Below are 23,352 nucleotides of genomic sequence, written 5' to 3'. Positions count from 1 at the left end.
ACACACACACACACACACACACACACAGAAACCAACATACAAGAAATCACATGCATGCAAGATCACGTGCATGTATGCAAGCACATGCCTACACACACACACACACACACGCGTAATGTACTCAAGTAAATCTATTAAACCAGTCCCTGTCAGTGACTGATGATTGTGGCGTCATAGTAAATATCTGCATATGGGGAAATTCCACATTAACAGAATGAAGCTGAGACTCAGATGTTTCACTTTAAAACGTATTTCAAACAGAAACGAATGATTGCAAAGTTAAACAAACCATAAAACACTATGCTCAAGGACGACTTTTAACAACGTCCACTGAAAATGTTACAAAACCACATTTAGTTGAAGAACAGTACCAATGCAAAGTTTGGTAACCGAATGACGGCACAAACAACACAAACCATTATTCTGTTACCAAACTTTGCATCTGCAATATTCTTCAAGTAAATGTGTTTTGGAAAATGTTCTGTGGAAATTGGTAAAAGTAGTGGAATTTATCATTAGCATAAGAAAATCTGATACTTCCCAGGAGCATATTAACTTAATGTGTCAGCCACTGTCCACACACATGCATGTATGCACACAGAGCAGGATTGCATCACGCAGAATGTTTCCTTTGTTTTCAATGTACCTGATGTACTGTATCTCTCTTGAAGAACAAAGACACATATAGATGGGACTTTACTCTCTACAAGTGATTAGCAATGAATTTATCAAGCAATTATCTGAAAACACACTTGTCCATTATTCAATAAAGGTTTGGCTGCAGTGCAGGAATTTACAGTTCAAACAAAACATCAAATGACATTTAAAAACCAGGCATGTCACAGCGATACCAGGATAGGGTTTTGTCTGTACTTGACTATGGCAAGTGTGTGTGTGTGTGTGTGTGTGTGTGTGTGTGTGTGTGTGTGTGTGTGTGTGTGTGTGTGTGTGTGTGTGTGTGTGTGTGTGTGTGTGTGTGTGTGTGTGTGTGTGTGTGTGTGTGTGTGTGTGTGTGTGTGTGTGTGTGTGTGTGTGTGTGTTTGTATACGCATGCAGGTGCACATTAGAGGTTGAGGAGTGAAAATGAATTCCTGTCCTGTCTTGTCCTGTCAATTACCTTCCCGTACTGTCCTGATCCCGCAGCACTTCTACAACAATGGAACTCCCTGTCCCTTTCCGATTAAAAATCACTCCCTTCCCGTCCCGTGCTCATTCTTGCACACAGAAACATGTAGGTTATTGTGTTTGTTTAGGAAGTATTGAAAAGTATTATTTCAGCAATGCAATATGCGACTGACATGTGGTTGTCTTACCTATCTTAGTTAAATGCACTGGCTGGAGACCAAGTCGCTAAGGATAAGAGCGTATTCTAGATGACCTAAATGTAGACAGATTAAGCTGGAGGATGAGGACCTAGACACCAGCAGGATGGTCTGCTCAGCACAGCGCCGGCATAAAGCAGCCTGCAGCTGAGCACATACTGTATGAACATGTACAACACATTAACAAAATTGTTACGTATTTTTTACTAAGCGGTAGTACTGTATAAGTCAATCTAATTTTATTTCACTATTCACCTCAGATGGCGCAGTTTAAGTTAAAAACGCAAACAATTGGGCTTGATGGTACAGTTGTTGGGAGTAGAGCAGCTATGCCACTTCCGGCCGCCTGTCCCACCATCCGATTGGTAGCCTATTTGATTAAACAGCAGCATTTTAACATTTTTACAAGCGTGTACTCGGTTCCTTCATTGTTCAAGAAAACTCCATAAAATGTCTAAAACATCACTCTTTCCTTGGCTCTAATGTTAATGTTAGTGATGGGTCCTTGGCTGCAATAAAACGTGGCAATTGCTCGATTTAAGGCTTCATCATTTAGCCTACTGACAGTAGATTGGCATCTGAGGTAGCCTATAGTGACTGGCTACAGCTGGAGTGAGGAGCATTAGTGAGCTGCTGGAGGGGGAGGGGAAATTACACTTTTTTTATGTTATTAAACTATATTATGCCTAGCCTACAGTGTTTTTTAAATTAAATGCTTCACACATTACATATTTTTGCCCCAAAAAACTATGTTTATAACCATTCCTGTACTGCCTTCCTGTGTACTGTTGATCCTGTCCCGAACTTGACTCTAAAACTTCACTCCCATTCCTGCCAGAATCCCGCGGGAGTCCTGTTCCCCTGTCAACCTCTAGTGCATACAGCTGAAGTCGGAAGTTGGAGTCATTAAAACTAATTTTTCAACCACTCCACAAATTTCTTGTTAACAAACTATAGTTTTGTCAAGTCGGTCAGGACATCTACTTTGTGCATGACACAAGTCATTTTTCCAACAATTGTTTACAGACAGATTATTTCACTTATTATTCACTGTATCACAATTCTAGTGGGTCAGAAGTTTACATACACTAAGTTGACTGTGCCTTAAAACAGCTTGGAAAATTCCAGAAAATGAAGTCATGGCTTTAGAAGCTTCTCATAGGCTAATTGACATCATTTGAGTGAATTGGAGGTGTACCTGTGGATGTATTTCAAGGCCTAACTTCAAACTCAGTGCCTCTTTGCTTAACATCATGGCAAAATCAAAAGAAATCAGCCAAGACCTCAGAAGAGAAATGGTGGACCTCCACAAGTTTGGTTCATCCTTGGGAGCAATTTCCAAATGCCTGAAGGTACCACGTTCATCTGTATGAACAATAGTACGCAAGTATAAACACAATGGGACCACGCAGCCGTCACACCGCTCAGGAAGGAGACGCATTCTGTCTCCTAGAGATTCACGTACTTTGGTGTGAAAAGTCCAAATCAATCCCAGAACAACAGCAAAGGACCTTGTGAAGATGCTGGAGGAAACAGGTACAAAAGTATCTATATCCACAGTAAAACGAGTCCTATATTCGCATAACCTGAAAGGGCGCTCAGCAAGGAAGAAGCCACTGCTCCAAAACCACATGGGGACAAAGATCGTACTTTTTGGAGAAATGTCCTCTGGTCTGATGAAACAAAAATAGAACTGTTTGGCCATATTAACCATCGTTATGTTTGGAGGAAAAAGGAGGAGGTTTGCAAGCCGAAGAACATCATCCCAACCGTGAAGCACGGGGGTGGCAGCATCATGTTGTGGGGGTGCTTTGCTGCAGGAGGGACTGGTGCACTTCACAAAATAGATGGCATCATGAGGCAGAAAAAGGATGTGGATATATTGAAGCAACATCTCAAGACATCAGTCAGGAAGTTAAAGCTTGGTCGCAAATGGGTCTTCCAAATGGACAATGACCCCAAGCATACCTCCAGAGTTGTGGCAAAATGGCTAAAGGACAACAAAGTCAAGGTATTGGAGTGGCCATCACAAAGCCCTGACCTTAATCCTATAGAAAATGTGTGGGCAAAACTGAAAAAGCGTGTGCGAGCAAGGAGGCCAACAAACCTAACTCAGTTACACCAGCTCTGTGAGGAGGAATGAGCCAAAAATACACCCAACTTATTGTGGGAAGCTTGTGGAAGGCTACCCGAAACATTTGACCCAAGTAAAAAAATGTAAAGGCAATGCTACCAAATACTAATTGAGTGTATGTAAACTTCTGACCCACTGGGAATGTGATGAAAGAAATAAAAGCTGAAATAAATCATTCTCTGTACTACTATTCTGACATTTCACATTCTTCAAATAAAGTGGTGATCCTAACTGACCTAAGACAGGGAATTTTTTTACAAGGATTAAATGTCAGGAATTGTGAAAAACTGAGTTTAAATGTATTTGGCTAAGGTGTATGTAAACTTCCGACTTCAACTGTATGTGCATGAATCATGTGAATGTGTATGTATGCATTTGTGCACATGTGTCGGCGCGCGCGTGCTACATGAATTTCTGTGTGTGCTCCTCCTCCTCCTACTTCTTACCTGGCTCCTGTCCTTGTCCACCTTCTTGAAGCACTTATTGAGGGACAGGTTGTGCCTGACAGAGTTCTTCCAGCCTGTGGGAGCGTTAGCGAAGTAGGGGAAGTGTTCCAGGATCCAGGTGTATATCTCCTTCACGGGTAGCCTCTTGGACGGAGCGTCCTCAATGGCCATGAAAATCAGACAGCTGAATGAATAGGGCGGTTTACAGTTGGGGTTACGCTGGGCGTCGTATGGAAGGTCCCCGCCCACCATCGACGGCGACGGCGGGGTGTCGTCATGGTCCCCGTCGCGGGTACCGCCCCCCTCGCCGCCCACGGGGCTGACGCTGCGCAGCACGGGGTCTCCGAAGCTGTTGAGCAGGTTCTTGCTCTCGTGGAGCCAGTTGAGGTTGGTCAACTCCTCGTCCTCCATACCCGGGGTGGCGGTGCCTTTCTCTGGTTTGGCGGCCCCACCTGGGAGGGGTGCCAAGGGGAGGGCCAGGTGGACAGGGAGGACCAGGTCAAGTTCCTCAGCCTCCTGCAGGGCGCGGGACAGCGAGCCGGTCTGGTAGAGGTGGGACATGCTGGCGCTGGCTACACTGATGCCAGACACCTCAGGCTTCTTACTGGGGGGCATGACGGGACCCATGGACACCACCACCTAGACTCCTGGAGGACAGAGAGAGGGGGTTAGTGTTAGACAGTCCGGTAATGGAGGGAGAAAGAGAGAGACTATAAAAAAAATATGTTTGTGTTACTATTGTTATAATCGTTGTCATTATCATTCTATCACAACAGCACAAAACTAGCTGGAGACGTTACACACACATACCTCATGTAACCTGACTCTTCTAAACACTCCACATTTATCCCACACACTCACACTGACACACGTTACACACTACCGTCCTATACTGAAAAGTAACCTTTAGTCCATGACCGCTCTCTGTTCCCCAACCCCATCTCTCTGTCTTTCTCTCTCTCTCTGTCTCTGTCAGTGGAGGTATGCAGAGTATTTCAGGCAGTGAGGTCTGTGGAAAACAGACACCCACCATGCAGTCAAGTACTGCAGATGCCTTTCTCTATGACACACACACACACACACAGGTCATAACCGTCATACAACTAAACTGCAACCTTCACATAACCAGGCCATTGTAGGCCTAACCTTCAAATAACCAGACAACCTTTCAAATCCTATGTCTCTATGATTGATTTACCCACAGCTGTCACTAAACACTGTACATCAAGTGAGTGAGTGACTCTCTCCCCACTCACATTCTCTCTTTTCCCTCACTCTTTCTCCCCTCCTTTCTTCTCCCCTTCTCAAATTCCCTATACTGTCTGTCCCTCTCTCTCTCTCTCCCTTTCCCTCTCTCGTTCTCACCACTGCGTATTTAATTGAGGTAACAGTCATGTTTATATGGCTTAATCCGCCGGTATCTGAGGATTTGTTTTACCACAGCAGTCTCTGAAAAAAGAAAACACTCATTCCCCTGTTATAAAACTAGTCATGCTCCACCAGAGGCAGATGAAACCCGGGCCGGTTTAACAGTTACACGCCATGGTAAACACGCAGCACCCAGATTGGACCCTGCGCTCCCTTTAATTACAGCGAGCTGATTTCTTCTTCCTAAAAATAGGCTATATAAGAGACGCAAGCAAACGCGTTCGTCTTGCGGTTCCAATGGTTGAACGCCATACCGTTTTCACTTGAAATTGTTTCAAAAGACAGCGGTTGAGCTGCACACCAACACACCACGCTCGTCGTGTATTGAACTAGGCTAGGCGCTGCGGGAATGTCGACTCTTTTGGGGATGACATGTCCCACGTAAGAACATTGATAATCAGACAGGCCTACACTGCACTACAAATTCAATGTAATTATTCAGGTAGCATTGTCACAGATTGCAGCCTATGCTTATTGCACTCTTAATCACTTTCAGAAGTGAAGAAGAAAAAAAACGATATAGCTTACTCACTAACTCATTAGTCATAGACTAGTATGGCACATGAGAGAAGTGATGAGGACAACTGTTTCCAATTTGGAACTGTTGGAAGAGCAATCCCAGGAGCCTCTTCTACGCGGAAAATAAATGATGTTACAGCAGCTGACAGACAGTCGAGGTAATTTCATTGTGTGGGGTTGCCTTGACAACGGGGCGCTCGGTTTGGGGGCAGCTAATTATCAGAATTGTCTATCTACCACAACCCGGCGAGAACATCACCCTTTTCCAAAGACTGTCTCTCATATATATAAAAAAAAAATGTATTTCTACATCTCTCGCCTTTCTCCTGACTGCGCACAGGTGAGTGCAGCGAAGTCATGTCATTGATGCCATACAGTAGTTCACAGCAAACCCTTACAGGTAGCCTATGTCAACGGTCCATCTAAACCAGTTGGCTAACATGACAGGCGCACAGAAGTAAATCATTTGGCCGTCTATTCATTGCGTATCTTGGTGGACGCAAGTCTACATTTGAACTAAGAATACGCTACGGCATTTAACTGTTAAACGTTGACCGTAGAGCTTAGACTATAGTTTAAAAAGTTCAAAAGCAACCGGGGGAGCCGAGCATAGCCTGCTGCGACCTTGTGTCATACAAATGCTTCAAAGCACCGTTCTAAATAGTAAGCCTATAACGATAGAAAATAACGGGGGGGGTCTTTGGGAGAACGATAGGCCGTAGCCAACGCTATAGCCCTAGCCTACTGTCATCCCTATAGTAAATAAGCTACAATATAGTGTACAGTTATACTATTCGTTTTTTTAAATAAAAGTAGATTAGGTGTAGGGTATTTTGACAAATGTACCCGACGACTGTGATTGATAGCCTACGTAGACTAAGCGATATTTAATTGGTCAGTAAAATATTAACTCGCCAACTCGAATCATCTATCCCACAATGATTCCACCAAAAACACATTGTAACAGCAAAATGAATGTCCGATTCCCGACGATGATTCCAAGCGGTTTTCTCTCATTAGGCAACTGACGATATACGAATTGCGAGGCATAGATAGAACACGTCTTTGGAACAACCGCCTCTGCCGTAAATTACTTTACAACCCTGCATTGTAATCCTCACCCAGAATCAAACACCGAGGTTTACAGAGATAAATCGAACCAAGTCCCGTCAGAAATCATAGTCCTCGGCGGTTATTTGAGCTCTTTCCCGTCCCCAATGCATACGGTATGTGTGTGAGAGAGAGAGCGCGTGTTTCGTCGGCTCATGCAAGTGAAGAGAGGAGAACAGAGTCGCTCGTCAGCAAATTAGAAGTCCACACATGACGGCGTGGCAAAGCTTGGGGCTGGCAGTGTGCACACACACACACACACACACACACACAAAGCGTGGTGTTGAGCTTGAAAGTAAAGAAGTGAACATAATGAAGTCGACTGTGTTTTAGGGCACAAATAGCAGCTGTACAAATACATCAACATTTGTTTTGGAGAGGAGTTGGAGACCATGTTAAAATGTGCCGTGGGAGTCATGCCCCCTGGATCATTTTAATAAACTAATTTTTGCAAATCGAGAGTGCCTTTCATTTGTTTTTGCCAAACAAAACACATTATGTAACGCTGTAATATAACAATAGGCTCATTCAGTTATTACATTTAGCATTTTCAATCAGTCTAAAAGTGACTTAAATTAAGACAGGGTTTATTTTATAATAGTAGGTTATTAAATACTGACATTTTCACCATTCATACCAGTAGGCTATAACCATCTCCTCACTCATGCTGTAGGTCTATGTGTTCAGCAGCCAGGTCACTTGTGATACAAGTCAGTATTAGACCTCTATCCATGTCTGAGGACTTTGGGATGATGTGGAAACCCGGCCACTAGGGGCAACAGTGAACACTGTTCCCTTCACTTGCAAAAGGTTGCATGTTTGAATCCAGGTGATAAAAAGTTTTTGCGATTTTTGTTCTAAGCTTATCCCAAACTTGAACCCTTACCTTAACCATTCGGAGTTAATGCCTACCCTTAAGATTTTGGAATGAATGCCTAAACTTAACCCTAACCTTAATAATTCAGAGCTAATGCCTACACTTAACCTTAAACACTTCCAAATGTAACGTTTGGAACAACATTGAAATTTGAAGTTTCAGAAACATGGATGAACGTCTAATTCTGACGTGAGACTGAGAGCTTGTTGCAGCTCAGGTCCAACTGACCTAAAGTCAGTTTGGAGTTTTACCGCCTAATGAAGTGAAGGTTAGGATTTGAGAAGGACTAGCTGATACTAGACCTGTGGATAATTTAGGTTGAAATAGTGACACGTGATTGTTATTAGACCAAGAAGCGTGACGGCGGGGGAAGTCATTAGAACATTCCTAATCAACCACACTCCTCATCTCACTTGTTTACATTTGCACACACACTCCTTCACACTCAACTCATCCGCACACACACGCACCTCCAACAGTTTACACAAGAAATAACTCTGTCACTAATTTTCAACTCAATCCCCCCAAAAACATTAAAGGGAGAGCAAACTAAACTAAAGTGCATGACCTAAAGTACATGACCTCTCTCTCTCCCCTTCTCTCTCTCTTTCTCTCGCCCTTTCTTCTCTCTCTCTCTCTCTCCCTCCATTCTGTGTCTCTTTGAGTATGGCAGACCACTCTCCTGCAGGTCAGGCCAGGGCCCCTAGCCAAATACAAAGGACCAATCCCCTCTGAATAGACCAAGCCTGCCCCTCTCATACCCCCAACCAACTGCCAAACTGTCACCTCAACACACACACACACACACACACTCAACCGCATGACTAATTATAAGTGTGTGTGTTTGGGGGGGGGGGGGTGTAAGGAGGCTATTCATGCCAGTAGTAAGTAAATACTCAACTCAGCTACTGATAGTACTTCAGAAGTACAATTACACGTTTGTATATAACACACGCACACACACAAACAAACATGAGGGCCACATTGGAAATGTGTTTTTTTACGATGCTTTCTTACTCTGTTCTCTATTTTGTCTTAAAGATAGAGTCAGGATACAACATAGATGCTCAAAGTAAACAGCATAGTGGGTCAATTTCCGCAACTACTAAGAGCATTGGAGTGCGAGGCTAAACTTCTCTGCTGTTTTGGTCCAGTGGCTACCAAGTTGTAAGAGCGTGAAGTGAACCCATATGCACGTGCTCAGATACTCTTTGAATCTTGCTCATCGCAATATCTGCGGTGCTGCTCATGCAACGTCATTTTGCTGAGTTTACCTTTAACCCCTAATTAATAAAACACGACATCAATCAATGCAAACTTCTGAAGCACGTTGGAGGCTTTGGAGCTGTTCACGAGAATTAGTAAAGACAACTCAGAAATACTACTACCAGTACTTCTAATGTATTCAAGCGATGTCTGTTTTGCATTGACAAGAACAACCAGCACTGTGTGTACCTTTTTAGTTTCCCCTTTGACATAAAATATACTCTACACACCAGACCTGGCCAGAAAAGAGTTGTATTTTGTAGTTTATATGAAAATACCAACTTTAAAAAAAAAATAGACATACAGTAGTCAAATACAGTTCATATAGTTTCAACTAAAAGGCAACGATTTTTTTGATATTCAAATACAGGTCTCAGAAAAACAAATAATATTTGAAAGTATTTTGAATACATCTCCAAAAAGTTATTTGAAAATAAATTATAATAAATGGCTGCCAAAGAGTTGAATTCAGAAGTTTACATACACCTAAGCCAAATACATTAAACTCAGTTTTTCACAATTCCTGACATTTAATCCAAGTAAAAATGAACTGTCTTATGTCAGTTAGGATCACCACTGTATTTTAAGAATTTGAAATGTCATATTTCAACTTTTATTTCTTTCATCACATTCTCAGTGTGTCAGAAGTTTACACACACTCAATTAGTATTTGGTAGCATTGCCTTTAAATAGTTTACCTTCGGTCAAACGTTTCAGGTAGCCTTCCACAAGCTTCCCACAATAAGTTGGGTGAATTTTGGCCCATTCCTCCTGACAGAGCTGGTGTAACTGAGTCAGGTTTGTAGGCCTCCTTGCTCGCACACACTTTTTCAGTTCTGCCCACACATTTTCTATAGGATTGAGGTCAGGGCTTTGTGATGGCCACTCCAATACCTTGACTTTGTTGTCCTTAAGCCATTTTGCCACAACTTTGGAAGTATGCTTGGGGTCATTGTCCATTTGGAAGACCCATTTGCGACCAAGCTTTAACTTCCTGACTGATGTCTTGAGATGTTGCTTCAATATATCCACATCATTTTGCTTCCTCATGATGCCATCTATTTTGTGAAGTGCACCAGTCCCTCCTGCAGCAAAACACCACCACAACATGATGCTGCCACCCCCGTGCTTCACGGTTGGGATGGTGTTGTTCGGCTTGCAAACCTCCCCCTTTTTCCTCCAAACATAACGATGGTCATTATGGCCAAACGGTTCTATTTTTGTTTCATCAGACCAGAGGACATTTCTCCAAAAAGTATGATCTTTGTCCCCATGTGCAGATGCAAACCATAGTCTGGCTTTTTATTGTCACGCCCTGACCTTAGAGATCCTTTTTATGTCTCTATTTTGGTTTGGTCAGGGCGTGAGTTGGGGTGGGTATTCTATGTTCTATGTTGTGTATTTCTTTGTGTTTGGCCGGGTGTGGTTCTCGATCAGAGGCAGCTGTCTATCGTTGTCTCTGATTGAGAACCATACTTTAGGTAGCCCTTTTTTCCACCTGTCTTGGTGGGAAGTTGTCTTTGTTTAGGGCACATAGCCTTTGAGCTTCACAGTTTGTTTTTGTAGTGTTTGTTGTTTTGTTCTGCGTTTTTTTTCCAAATAAAGAGAAAATGTACGCTCACCACGCTGCACCTTGGTCCTCTTCTTTTCACGGCCGTGACATTTATGGCGGTTTTGGAGCAGTTGCTTCTTCCTTGCTGAGCGTCCTTTCAGGTTATGTTGATATAGGACTTGGACTTTTTACTGTTTTACTGTGGATATAGATACGTTTGTACCTGTTTCCTCCAGCATCTTCACAAGGTCCTTTGCTGTTGTTCTGGGATTGATTTTTCGCACAAAAGTACGTTAATCTCTAGGAGACAGAACGCGACTTCTTCCTGAGCGATATGACGGCTGCGTGCTCCCATGGTGTTTATACTTGCGTACTATTATTTGTACAGATGAATGTGGTACCTTCAGGCATTTGGACATTTCTCCCAAGGATGAACCAGACTTGTGGAGGTCTACAATTTGTTTTCTGAAGTCTTGGCTGATTTCTTTTGATTTTCCCATGATGTCAAGCAAAGAGGCACTGAGCTTGAAGTTAGACCTTGAAATATATCCACAGGTACACCTCCAATTGACTCAAATGATGTCAATTAGCCTATCAGAAGCTTTTAAAACTATGACATCCTTTTCTGTAATCTCCCAAGCTGTTTAAAGGCACACTCAACTTCGTGTATGTAAGCTTCTGACCCACTGGAATTGTGATACAGTTAATTATAAGTGATATAATCTGTCTGTAAACAATTGTTGGAAAAATGACTTGTGTCATGCACAAGTAGATGTCCTAACCGACTTGCCAAAACTATAGTTTGTTAACAAGAAATTTGTGGAGTGGTTGAAAAATGAGTTTTAATGACCCCAACCTAAGTGTATGTAAACTTCCGACTTCAACTGTATTTGACGAAGAACCAAAAACTACAACAATTAGTTGAATTGGTCTAAAAATATGATCATAAGCATATGGTTTGGAGGGCTCTTAAGATATGAATTTTAATATAGCCTGTAGCCAAGAATTAAATACACGAGGGACATCACCTCAACATTAGAGTAGAGCACTTTTTCAGCTTCGAAATGACTAACAAATATATTTTCATAATGAGTGAGACATAAGGTAACACACTAAGACTTGACATGAAGTTCTTTTACATATGTAGTTTGCTTATTATGATAGCAACATTGTTGTTACATAAAACTTTGGAAATTGCTATATAATTGCATGATATTTATTTAAATGTTTTATTTTACCCTTATTTTACCAGGTAAGTTGACTGAGAACACATTGTCATTTACAACAACGACCTGGGAAATAGTTACAGGGGAGATGAAGGTGGATAAATTAGCCAATTTGGAAGCTGGGGATGATTAGGTGGCAATGATGATACGAGGGCTAGACTGGGAATTTAGCCAGGACACCGGCGTTAACACCTCTATTCTTGGGATCATGGGATCTTTCCATCAATAATAAGTTATTATATAAGTGGAATAAATCACAGTCACTACTGTACACAAGAGGAATAGTTACAAAAACTCAGCTCATTGCTATGCAATTAAAATGCAATTAGCACGGTATTATGTAACATGCAAATAAAATGATGCCCCAATTACACAGGCACAAGAACAGTGTAATGTTAAGTGTTACTGAGAATGCTAGCACTAACAAAACATGGCTATTAAGTGTTGAAAGGAAACTACATATCCGAAAACTGCCGCCTTGAATCAACTACAGAAAAGGTAAGATGAAAATCATGTTAGTTTATATTCTGAGCAAACCATCCCTTTAAAGATGGTATAGTGTGTGTTTGAAACAAGGACACTTACCCTCAGATGGACAAAGAGGTTCAAAGTTGTTTTTGCTAAGCATCCAACTTGCTGTTAACAATTTGTGCAAATGGCTTTGAATTACTCTTACAGTATATTCAGGTATCATTCATTTCATTGCAGCGTTCGATCTTTTCAGTGGCATGTTGAAAGAGTCCTACAGTGGTTGAGCGTCACAACTTATTTATACTTATCAATAAAATATCATTGGTTCATTGATTTGACTTGATTATGTACACCTGTGGCAATAGACATTTAGTAATTGCTTTCTCATATCTGTATTCAAATAGTTTACAAAGTAGTTACTTTTTGAGATTTGTTTTGAAATAGTTTTAAAAAGTTACATTTTGGGGGCGGAATAGTTGTAATCACCTCCAAAGAAGTTACTTTCCACAAAGCATAGTTAAAAATGTTGTTTATGAAAGTTCAAACAGGAAGGCTGGTCTGAATGCTCATTTAACTTTATCAAGCAGCATAACATAGTTCATTCTGTTTCCTATACTACGGGCATAGTGGGAATGAATACAAATGTATCATCCTCAGCTCAGTGTCTCGTTCTTCTCCTCTTCCTATTAGCCATGCGCGGGATGTTATTCACCTATTTACCTTTGACCTATAAGCATGGGACAGTAATGCACATTCCCCCCCCAATGCCTTTCCCCTAGTGGGGGGGGGGGTTCGATGCCAGCTGCCCAGCAAAGGGCTACCTGTCATCAGTATCTGGCGCCGAGGACCATTCCTCAGAGACAAAGGCCATACCCCAAACTATTTAATAAAATTCCACATTGCATTCTGTCTCTGTTGTTCATTCAGTTAAGCCTGAACTCGATCGAACTATAGTTATCCCAGGTCTGACACACACACACACACACACACACAGGTCTAAATGTGTTTGTTTTCAGCTGTTGAGAGAGGCACACTAGTTCACTCCTATGACTAACCCACTGCGGTCAGTGAGAGAAAAAACATCCACCCTGTACTTTAAGATACACGTACAGTAAATGTCCTTTTACAGCAGTCATTATAAACCTGATAGACTTCCAGAGCTTGACTACAGTACCTATTATCATCATTTAGAAAACATGTGAAAAGTCCGACTGTAACAGTCCCTACCTGGACGTGAGTTTGGGCTTCTTTCCTTGCTCATATACACTCTGTGGATCTGTTGGGGCGTTATGCAAATTGGAGTGGGTCTAGGGTTTCTGGGATGATGGTGTTGATGTGAGCCATGACCAGCCTTTCAAAGCACTTCATGGCTATAGACGTGAGTGCTACGGGTCGGTAGTCATTTAGGCAGGTTACCTTGGTGTTCGTGGTCTGCTTGAAACATGTAGGTATTACAGACTGGGTCAGGGAGAGGTCAAAATGTCAGTGAAGACACTTGCCAGTTAGTCCGCGCATGCTCTGAGTACCTGTCCTGGTAACACGTCCTGATTTGATTTCTACTGCTGTGAAATCAACACTCATGCGTACATCCACAAAAAGCTCATCAAAACACCCTGTGACGTCAAAGCAATGTGACTGAGGAAAGCACACATACACTGTGAAACCTGCTTCAACCTCAGACAAGTCTTGACTCATCTGCCCAATGTTTACCTGACAGAGGAGGGTGGAGCCAGTGTGTGTGCTTTTCTGTAACTGCCCCTTGAGTAGGTGTCACATGTCTTGCCCCAGTAACCTGTCTGACGAGTGCCGACCATTGGCTGGTTCGATTGGTGCAGGGCCAGCGGCCTGACACAAACACACACCAGTAACTCTCCGTAAAAGCACCCTGGGATGACGTCACGTGTTTAAACGGGGGAAACAAACAGAAGGGAAGAGAGGAGTTCACTTTGTTTTTATCGTCTTGATCTTCCACTCTTCTTGCCTCTCTCAACACCTTGCATGTACTCACTCACGCCGTCTGTGTTTGTGTTTGAATCAAAAGAGCTGCTACGGTGTCTTTGTCTGAGCAACAACAACAGACTGGAGCTTTGCTAGCCCTCCACAAAGGCAGGGAGGGAAGGAGTGAGATAAGGGAGGGGGAGGGAGGAGAGGGACCAGGGGGAGAGGGGTGAGCTAGAGGCCGAAGGTCATTGGCTGTGCAGCCGAAGTGGAAGAGGTAGTAATTTGCTGAATGCACGGCTTGTCTTTTATCCACTCTCCTTATCTGAGCAGGACAGAGAGATAGGCTATAGCTCAGAGCAATGACCACTTTTAAACACATACACACATACACATACACATACGTACATTACTCACACTTGCCCACTTTCACAAACATACACATTCACAAACACACACAAAAACACAGTCTCACTGCAGAATAAGATGTGTTTCCACGTTTCTCCAAATGTAAAAGTGTTTTTGACAGCCTGGGTTGACTCCTCCTGCTCAGTATTGTTCCTTTTCTCCAAACATCAAATTTCAAAGTTGCTCAAAACGTCAAATTTACAAGGTTAAGGTTTTACCCTACTGGACTGTTTTGCAAGGACAGACTGGAATATGTTCCAGTCAATAGTGCATCAATGATGTCATCCCCACAGTGACTATACGTACATATCCAAACCAGAAGCCATGGATTACAGGAAACATCCGCAATGAGCTAAAGGCTAGAGCTTCCGCTTTCAAGGTGCGGGACACTAATCCGGACTCATAAGAAATCACGTTATGCCCTCAGACGAACCATCAAACAGGCAAAGCGTCAATACAGGACTAAAATTGAATCCTACTACACCGGCTCTGACGCTCGTCGGATGTGGCAGGGCTTGCAAACTATTACAGACTACAAAGGGAAACCCAGCCGGGAGCTGCCTAGTGACGCGAGCCTACCAAATGGGCTAAATGCCTCTTTATGCTCGCTTCGAGGCAAGCAACACTGAAGCATGCATGAGAGCACCAGTTGTTCTGGATGACTGTGTGATCACGCTCTTCGTAGCCGATGTGAGCAAGACCTTTAAACAGGTCAACATTCACAAGGCCTCGGGCCAGACGGATTACCAGGACGTGTACTCAGGGCATGCGTGGACCAACTGGCAAGTGTCTTCACTTGACATTTTCAACCTCTCCATGACCGAGTCTGTAATACCTACATGTTTCAAGCAGACCACCATAGTTCCTGTTCTCAAGAAAGCGAAGGTAACATGCCTAAATGACTACCGCCCCGTAGCACACATCGGTAGCCATGAAGTGCTTTGAAAGGCTGGTCATGGCTCACATCAACACCATCATGCCGGAAACCTTAGACCCACTCCAATTTGCATTCCTTCCCAACAGATCCACAGATGACGCAATCTCAATCGCACTCCACACTGCCCTCTCCCACATGGACGAAAGGAACACCCATGTGAGAATGCTATTCATTGACTACAGCTCAGCGTTCAACATCATTGTGCCCACAAAGCTCATCACTAAGCTAAGGACCCTGGGACTAAACACCTCCCTCTACAACTGGATCCTGGACTTCCTGACGCGCCCCCCCCCCCCCCCCCCCCCCCCCAGGTGGTAAGGGTAGGCAACATCACATCTGCCATACTGAACCTCAACACAAGGGCCGCTAGCCTAGTCCCCTCCTGAACTCCCTGTTCAACCACGACTGCGTGGCCAAGCATGACTCCAACACCATCATTAAGTTTGCTGACAACACACCGGTGGTAGGCCAGATCACCGACAACAATGAGACAGCCTATAGGGAGGAGGTCAGAGACCTGGCCGTGTGATGCCAGGACAACAACCTCTCCCTCAACGTGAGCAAGACAAAGGAGATGATCGTGGACTACAGGAAATGGAGTGCCGAACACGCCCCCATTTACATCGACGGGGCTGTAGTGGAATGGGTTGAGAGTTTCAAGTTACTTGGTGTCCACATCACCAACAAACTATCATGGTCCAAACACACCAAAACAGTTGTGAAGAGGGCACAACAACGCCTTTTCCCCCTCAGGAGACTGAAAAGATTTGGCATGGGTTCCCAGATCCTCAAAAGGTTCTAAAGCTGCACCATCGAGAATCAATGTGCAGGGGTACAGGATAGTCAAGGTAATTTGTACATATAGGTAGGGGTAAAGTGACTATGCATAGATAATAAACAGCTTGTAGCAACAGTGTAAAAACAAATGGGGGGTGTCAATGCAAATAGTCCGGGTAGCCATTTGTATAACTGTTCAGCAGTATTATAGCTTGGGGGTAGAAGCTGTTGAGAACCTTTTGGTCCCGGACGGTACCACTTGCCGTGCGGTAGCAGAGAGAATCCTATGACTTGGGTGGCTGGAGTCTTTGAACATTTGTAGGGCCTTCCTATGACACCACCTGGTGTAGAGGTTATGGATGTCAGGGAGCTTGGCCCCAGTGATGTACTGGGCTGTACAGACTACACTCTGTAGCGACTTGCGGTCGTATGCCAAGCAGTTGGCATACACTGCTGAGGTCCTTGAGGATTTTTTGGCCTTCCTGTGACACCGGGTGCGGTAGATGTCCTGGAGGTTAAGCAGTGTGCCCCCAGTGATGTATTGAGCAGACCCTCTGGAGAGCCTTGCAGTTGTAGACAGTGCAGTTGCCGTACCAGGCAGTGAAACAGCCTGACAGGATGCTCTCAATGGTGCATCTGTAAAAGTCAGGGAGCGTTCCATCTCCATGACTGTCTTGGTGTGTGTGGACCATGATAATTCCTTAGTAATGTGGACACCAAGGAATTTGACACTCTTGACCTGCTCCACTACAGCCCCGTCAATCTGGATGTGCTCGGCCCTCCATTTCCTGTAGTCCACGATCAACTCCTTTGTCTTGTTGACGTTGAAGGAGAGGTCGTTGTCCTGGCACCACACTGCCAGTTCTCTGACCTCCTCCCTGTAGGCTGTCTCATCAGTCTGGCCCTGCGGCCTTGTGAATATTAACCTGTTTAAATGTCTTACTCACATCGGCTACGGAAAGCGTGATCACACAGTCGTCCGGAACAGCTGGTGTTCTCATGCATGGTTCAGTGTTGCTAGCCTCGACGCGAGCATAGAAGGTTATCTGGTAGGCTCACATCATTGGACTGCTCGCAGCTGGCTTTCTCTTTGTAGTCCGTTACAGTTTGCAAGCCCTGCCACATCCGACGAGCATCAGAGCTGGTGTGTAGGATTCGCTCTTGGTCTTGCATTGCCGCTTTGCCTGTCTGATGGTTCGTCTGAGGGCATAGAATGATTTCATATAAGCATCTGGATTAGTGTCCCGCTCCTTGAAAGCGGCAGCTCTAGCCTTGAGCTTAGTACGGATGTTGCCTGTAATCCGTGGCTTCTGGTTGGGATATGTACGTACGGTCCCGACGTCCTCGGGACATGGATAGACGTCCAATTTCTCTTAAGAGATCTGCCTGTGCTTGCATGTGGACAGGCAAGCACACACTCACATATAGATAGATAGCATATGCCTCATAACATGGATCCCAGCTCCAGTGAGGGAGTTAAGTGGTTGTTAAACAAACTGCCCAGTTGGACCCTCCCACTACTGTCTCTAACTGTTCAGAAACATCTCGCCTGGAGGCTCATGCATCTTTCTCATTCATCAACAATATTGCTTTCAACACAGAATTTATCTTTCGCTTTCACTCTTTTTCCATGTCTTGCTCTCTTTGCCTTTCCTTAGTTCTCTCTCTTTTCTCTCGCTCTCTCTCTCTCTCTCTCTCCTTCTCTCTCTCCCGCTCTCTCTGTCTCTCCTTTTTCCTCCTCTCCCTCCCTCTCTCTCTCTCTCTAATAAAATCACGCCTGCAGCGTAACTTTGTTGAAAAGTTTACAGGAGTTGACCAACAGTGTTAGCATCAACCAGCTAGCACACGGAGGGGCACACTCACCCCTCCCAAACAGGGATCATTAAATGATCTGTGTTGTGTTGCCGCTTATGATTCAGTATTTAAATCCCCACTACCCTTAATCTATACTCTACCTCTCCCCTCTCTCTCTCTCTCTCTCTCTCTGTGTCCTCACTGGCAGTATTAGTGCCTCCAAGGACAACAGGCAGCCTATTCCTTTCTCTCTCTCTTGGTGTCTCTGTATCTCTCTCCCGCTGCCCCCCCCCCCTCTCTTTCTCTGTCTTCCATTCTCTCTCTCTCTGTCTCTGAATCTCTCTCCAGCTGTCCCTCTCTCTTTCTTTCCCTCTCCCTCTCGTTCCCTCTCCCTCTATCTCTTCCTCTCTCTGCAACTGTGTCACCATGGTTACTCTGGAACACCAAGGTGTCTGTTGCCAGGGCAACGGGAGGCGGCTGGGCAGCGAGTGACAAGCCGTGTTAATTCCATCACCCATGAACCCCACGGGACCGCAGGCATTCGTCTTCATCGCACACATACACACACACACACACACATCATCAGATCGCTGTCTGTATGCCACAGCCAATGCATTAACTATATCATTCAACCACAGTTGTCTGGATAAATGCACTCATCGCTCTCTTTTTTACGCATTCTCTCTCTCCCTCTCTCCTTTGCCTGTGAGTGTCTGTGTATGTGTGTGTGGTGTGTGTGTGTGTGTGTGTTGTATTAGTAGTCTTGAATGGTAGAGACTTTACATTTCCTTTACGTAAGATCAAAGGTGAAGATGTACTTGTTCTTTCGCTTTACTTCCAGCCCACTCACCCCTCTAGTTATACAACCATATGTCCATCTCTCCAGACCAGATGTAGATCCCTACATCTCCCTACAGCCCAGCAGAGTGGTACATATCCCCAATAACACAGACCTGAACATGTAGGCTGTGTCCCAAATGGCACGCTTTTCACTTTATTGTACACTACTTTTGATCAGGCCCTGGGCAAAAGTCGTGCACTACAAGCACTGTAACGGCCAACTTTAATTTATAAAGTAATTTTGGGTATTATCGACATTGAAATACATTAAAATATTTTACGGCAATATATTGTATATTATGGTGCAATGTTGTGGGCACGGAAATAATTGCTGTATTTCGAATGGTACTGTAATTCCATCCCATAGTCTGAGTGCCAAAAATCTTTATTATATTGTTGTTTCTGGCTCATTAACATATTTTGAGGCTTACCTTGTAAGCGGCTATATTTGTTGCACCCGTTAAGAGGTAAATGCTGTAACAATTTAACTCCTATGTGTTTATAGTGCCCCATCAATTTAAATTATATAGGGGACAGATTTGATTGGCAGAAAGTTTTAAATGGTTGAGCATTTTGCCATGTCCTCTTGGTCTGTTTTGCCCTGGTTGATGCCAGTTTGGAAGCGATATAAGTGATATAAAACACCAAATATGAATTAATATGCTGTTATGTGTAAACACGTTACCTATCAGCCAACCTACTTGCACCAATCCATTGTAATTACAGTAAGATACTGTGAAATATAAACCCCTCTCCTCAATGAAATTCATTCATCCATTCATCAATTCATTCTGATTACGGTAGCATAAAAAAAAGTTTAATAAAGTCAATTTTACAATATTGTACTGTGCGTTACCGTATTTACCATATATATTCACCTTATTTATATTACAGTAGGTGTAATAGGGTGTAATTTATGACAGAATGTATTGTCTCACAATGGGGAGGTGAGGGACATGAATGATAGCAGTACGGGTACAGTGATGTAGTTGTTATGGGATGGAAACATGGGTAGGAGTTGGACACACTTGGAGCAGCTGTAACATTTAACAGAAGGTCACTGACCACAATGAGATGGGAAAGGCTGCCAGCATTTACTGTTACAACCTCATACAGACACAGACACGCACGTGTGCACACAAACAACATGCACACATGTGCGTACAAATATACACACATGGATAGACACACACACACAGAAACACATGCTGATGCAGACACACACATGCACACACTTTCTTGCTCATACATATGCACACACACACACACACACACACACACACACACACACACACACACACACATTCATACACGCGCTTGCTCACTTTCACAGACAGACACACACACTCTCTCTCGGTCTCTCTCTCACCAAAGCACAATCACTCACATATTCACACACTCGTCATCCATGCGTAAATGCCAGTGCCCAGCTTTCGCTACGCTAATAGTGAGAACCATCCATGCATGAGAGGAGTTAGTTAAAGGGGCAATCAGCAGTTCAAACAATAACAAAGCCACACCCCACCACTGTTTTGATATAACGCTGAGGGATGGGGCTTGGGAAAGGCAACCACTTTCAAATTCATAGACAGAGCTACACTGTAAAAGGGTTAGTGGTAATTAAGTTACTGTATATTGCGGCACAACTACTGTAATCTAAATACAGTATCAAAGCAAGTACTGTCTAATGAAACACAGTATAATAATGGAGAATTAAAAAAAAAAAGTAAATACTGTAATTGTAATGAATGAATGGATGATTCATTAAATTCATTGAGGGGAGATGCGTTTTTTATTTCCCAGTATTTAACTGTAATTACATGGGATTGGTGCAAGCGGGTTGGTTGGAAGGTAATGCGTTTACACATTACAGCATATCAATGAGTATTTGTTGTTTTATATCACTTGCACTTCTCGAGGCCTTAGCAAAGGCTTCCAAACTGGCAGCGGCAACAAGGAAAAACAGACAAAGGACATGGCAAAAATACTCAACCAATAAAGGTTGAAGACTTGCTGCCACTCCAATCTGTCCTCTATACCTTTGAAATTGATGGGGCACTACTACCACATACCAGGGCCCAATTTCCCAATAGCGATGGAACTTAGGCTTACGAGTGTTTTAACGATGCATTGTTCCTACGACAAACCGGAGATGCATCATGCTTTTCCTAAAACACCAAGCAGAAAGAACGTTCGCCGAGTGCATTATTGAAGCACGTGTCGGTACTGATAGGATGGAAAGAAACGCAGCGCTGCTCTCAGATCAGCTTTCTCCATTCAAATCTTAACTTAACATTAGAATTATTCCAGAATACTGATGACGGATCAGCTCCTAGAGAGATATCACCTACGGCCGCAAATATTGAGGCAGGCTTATTCTAATGCTTATAAGCATTAACCTAGAATTACCCTGTAAAAATGCTCGAAATCAAGATTTGCCACATCATTGTGCACATGTTACACATCATGGAATATATTGAGGCAAAAATGACAGACAGTAGCCTACAATTTGCTAAATAGAACTCGACTAACATGAAATTATTTTAATATGATTGAAATATATAGGCCTGTAGCCTATACCTTTGGACTATTTATCTACAGTCTTCTCCGTTTTCATTTGAAGCATACTTTTATCCTCGGCTTATAACAATTGCAAAGACATTGGCAACGTTGTATTTGCAGTCAACTTCATTCTGAAGTTATCGTCGGTCACAGAGAGAGAGATACACATTTTGATTCTGTGTTAAGCAGAGATCTTCTGTGTTTAAAGTGAAGCGGAAGGGCAAAAAAGTATCTAACGACACCCTTATCTGTTCTACAAGTGCAACTTTAGTAATGATGGTTTTGGGAAACAGTTCAGAGATTTAACGATGCGCCTACAAAAGTTCTAACGATGAGCTTAGCCTTAAGATGCATTTTGGGAAACCAGGCCCAGTTAAATTGGTACAGCAGTCACCCATAACAAATATAGCCTCAAAATACCTCAAAATATGTTAATGAGGCAGAAATAACAATACCAGCCACCCAAAAGGTTTTTGGTCAAAAGGTTTTTGGAGCTTCAAAAACAGTACATTACTGTATTCTGCGGGATGGAATTACAGTACCATTCGAAATACAGCAAGTCATTTAGTCAGTGCTTACAACGGCAACATGATGGAAAAACACTTTGTTGTATGTATAACGTGCCCCCCCCACACAGGAAAAAACTATGTGATCAAACATGTTGTTGCACGCGCACACACACACACACACACACACACACACACACACACACACACACACACACACACACACACACACACACACACACACACACACACACGGCAAGCTGCGTGCCCTGAGGAAGGTAAATTGAATAAGGCTGTGTAGCAGAGTGTCGGCTGGGGACGTAAACACGGTTAGAGAGGATCCATGGACACACACTAATGAATAGGAACACACTAGAGACACTGTCCTTTTAACACAACACTCCATCCAAAAGGCTAATCTACGGTAGTCTACTCATACAGTCAATTTATAACCCCAAGACACTGACTGTAACCCTAAGACACTGCTTCCTAACAGAGTAGATTCAAAACAGGACATTGTACAAAACACAATTCATAGCCTACTGTAGTCTATTCAGCCAACCTGCAAGACACTGATATAGGCAATTCACGACCTCAAAACAAAAGTTACAGCAAAGGATTTACATTTACAGTTGTTCTCAATTGGTAAAACACTAAAACCCATTGGCTGAACAAAGTTCTCAGTTGCCTGGACTCATTTAGCTAATTATGCAGTCTGTTGTCAACACCTTAAACCATTTCACATGGTAAAACACAATTTGCAGATCTCACTTAGACTTTTCAGCAAAACTCTAAACACATTCTCATTCTCAAAACACATTCTGCACTCTAATGCACATGTCATCCATACCGGTATACACAAGTGGCAACAATCAAATACAAATAGAGAACACATGTCATTGATTGAACACAACCACTCAAAATTGATTTAACCTGTTTTCAAATGATGCGACACAACCAATATGAGCCAGTTCAGAGCGCAAACAGGTTGCTGAAGGTGGGAAGGAGAAAGTCTGAGAATGGATAGAAGAAACAATGTGAGAGGACGAGGACGAGTGAGTATGCGAGGTGGGCGACGAGGAGGAAGAGGGCAAGAAAGAGGAAGACAAAGAGTGGAAATATCTGATGAAATTCGAGCAAAAGTTATAGACCATGTTCTTGTCCATGGACTGACAATGAGGGAAGCAGGACTTAGAGTGCAACCCAATTTGAGCCGATTTTCTGTGTCCACCATAGTAA

General features: G+C 43.3%; 1 protein-coding gene across 2 annotated transcripts in view; it reads right to left on the bottom strand.

Moving 5' to 3' along the window:
• foxn3 (forkhead box N3) overlaps positions 1–23,352 on the bottom strand; it is a 261,189-nt gene that overhangs the window by 217,219 nt on the left and 20,618 nt on the right. Inside the window, exons 1-2 of one of the 2 annotated variants that reach the window (XM_055863827.1) lie at positions 6,971–7,186; positions 3,903–4,549 (exon numbers count right to left, since the gene is read on the bottom strand). In XM_055863827.1, the coding sequence (XP_055719802.1) occupies positions 3,903–4,529 (627 nt within the window). In that variant the 5' untranslated portion in view covers positions 4,530–4,549; positions 6,971–7,186. Of the gene's footprint in view, positions 1–3,902; positions 4,550–6,970; positions 7,187–23,352 lie in introns of those variants that run through there. The other variant, XM_055863826.1, reaches the window with a different exon arrangement.

Source organism: Salvelinus fontinalis, chromosome 15 (genome assembly GCF_029448725.1).
Source record: "Salvelinus fontinalis isolate EN_2023a chromosome 15, ASM2944872v1, whole genome shotgun sequence".
Taxonomy (NCBI): Eukaryota; Metazoa; Chordata; class Actinopteri; order Salmoniformes; family Salmonidae; genus Salvelinus; species Salvelinus fontinalis.
The sequence above is the reverse complement of the archived record's forward strand: the minus strand, read 5'-3'. Positions and strand labels throughout refer to the sequence as shown.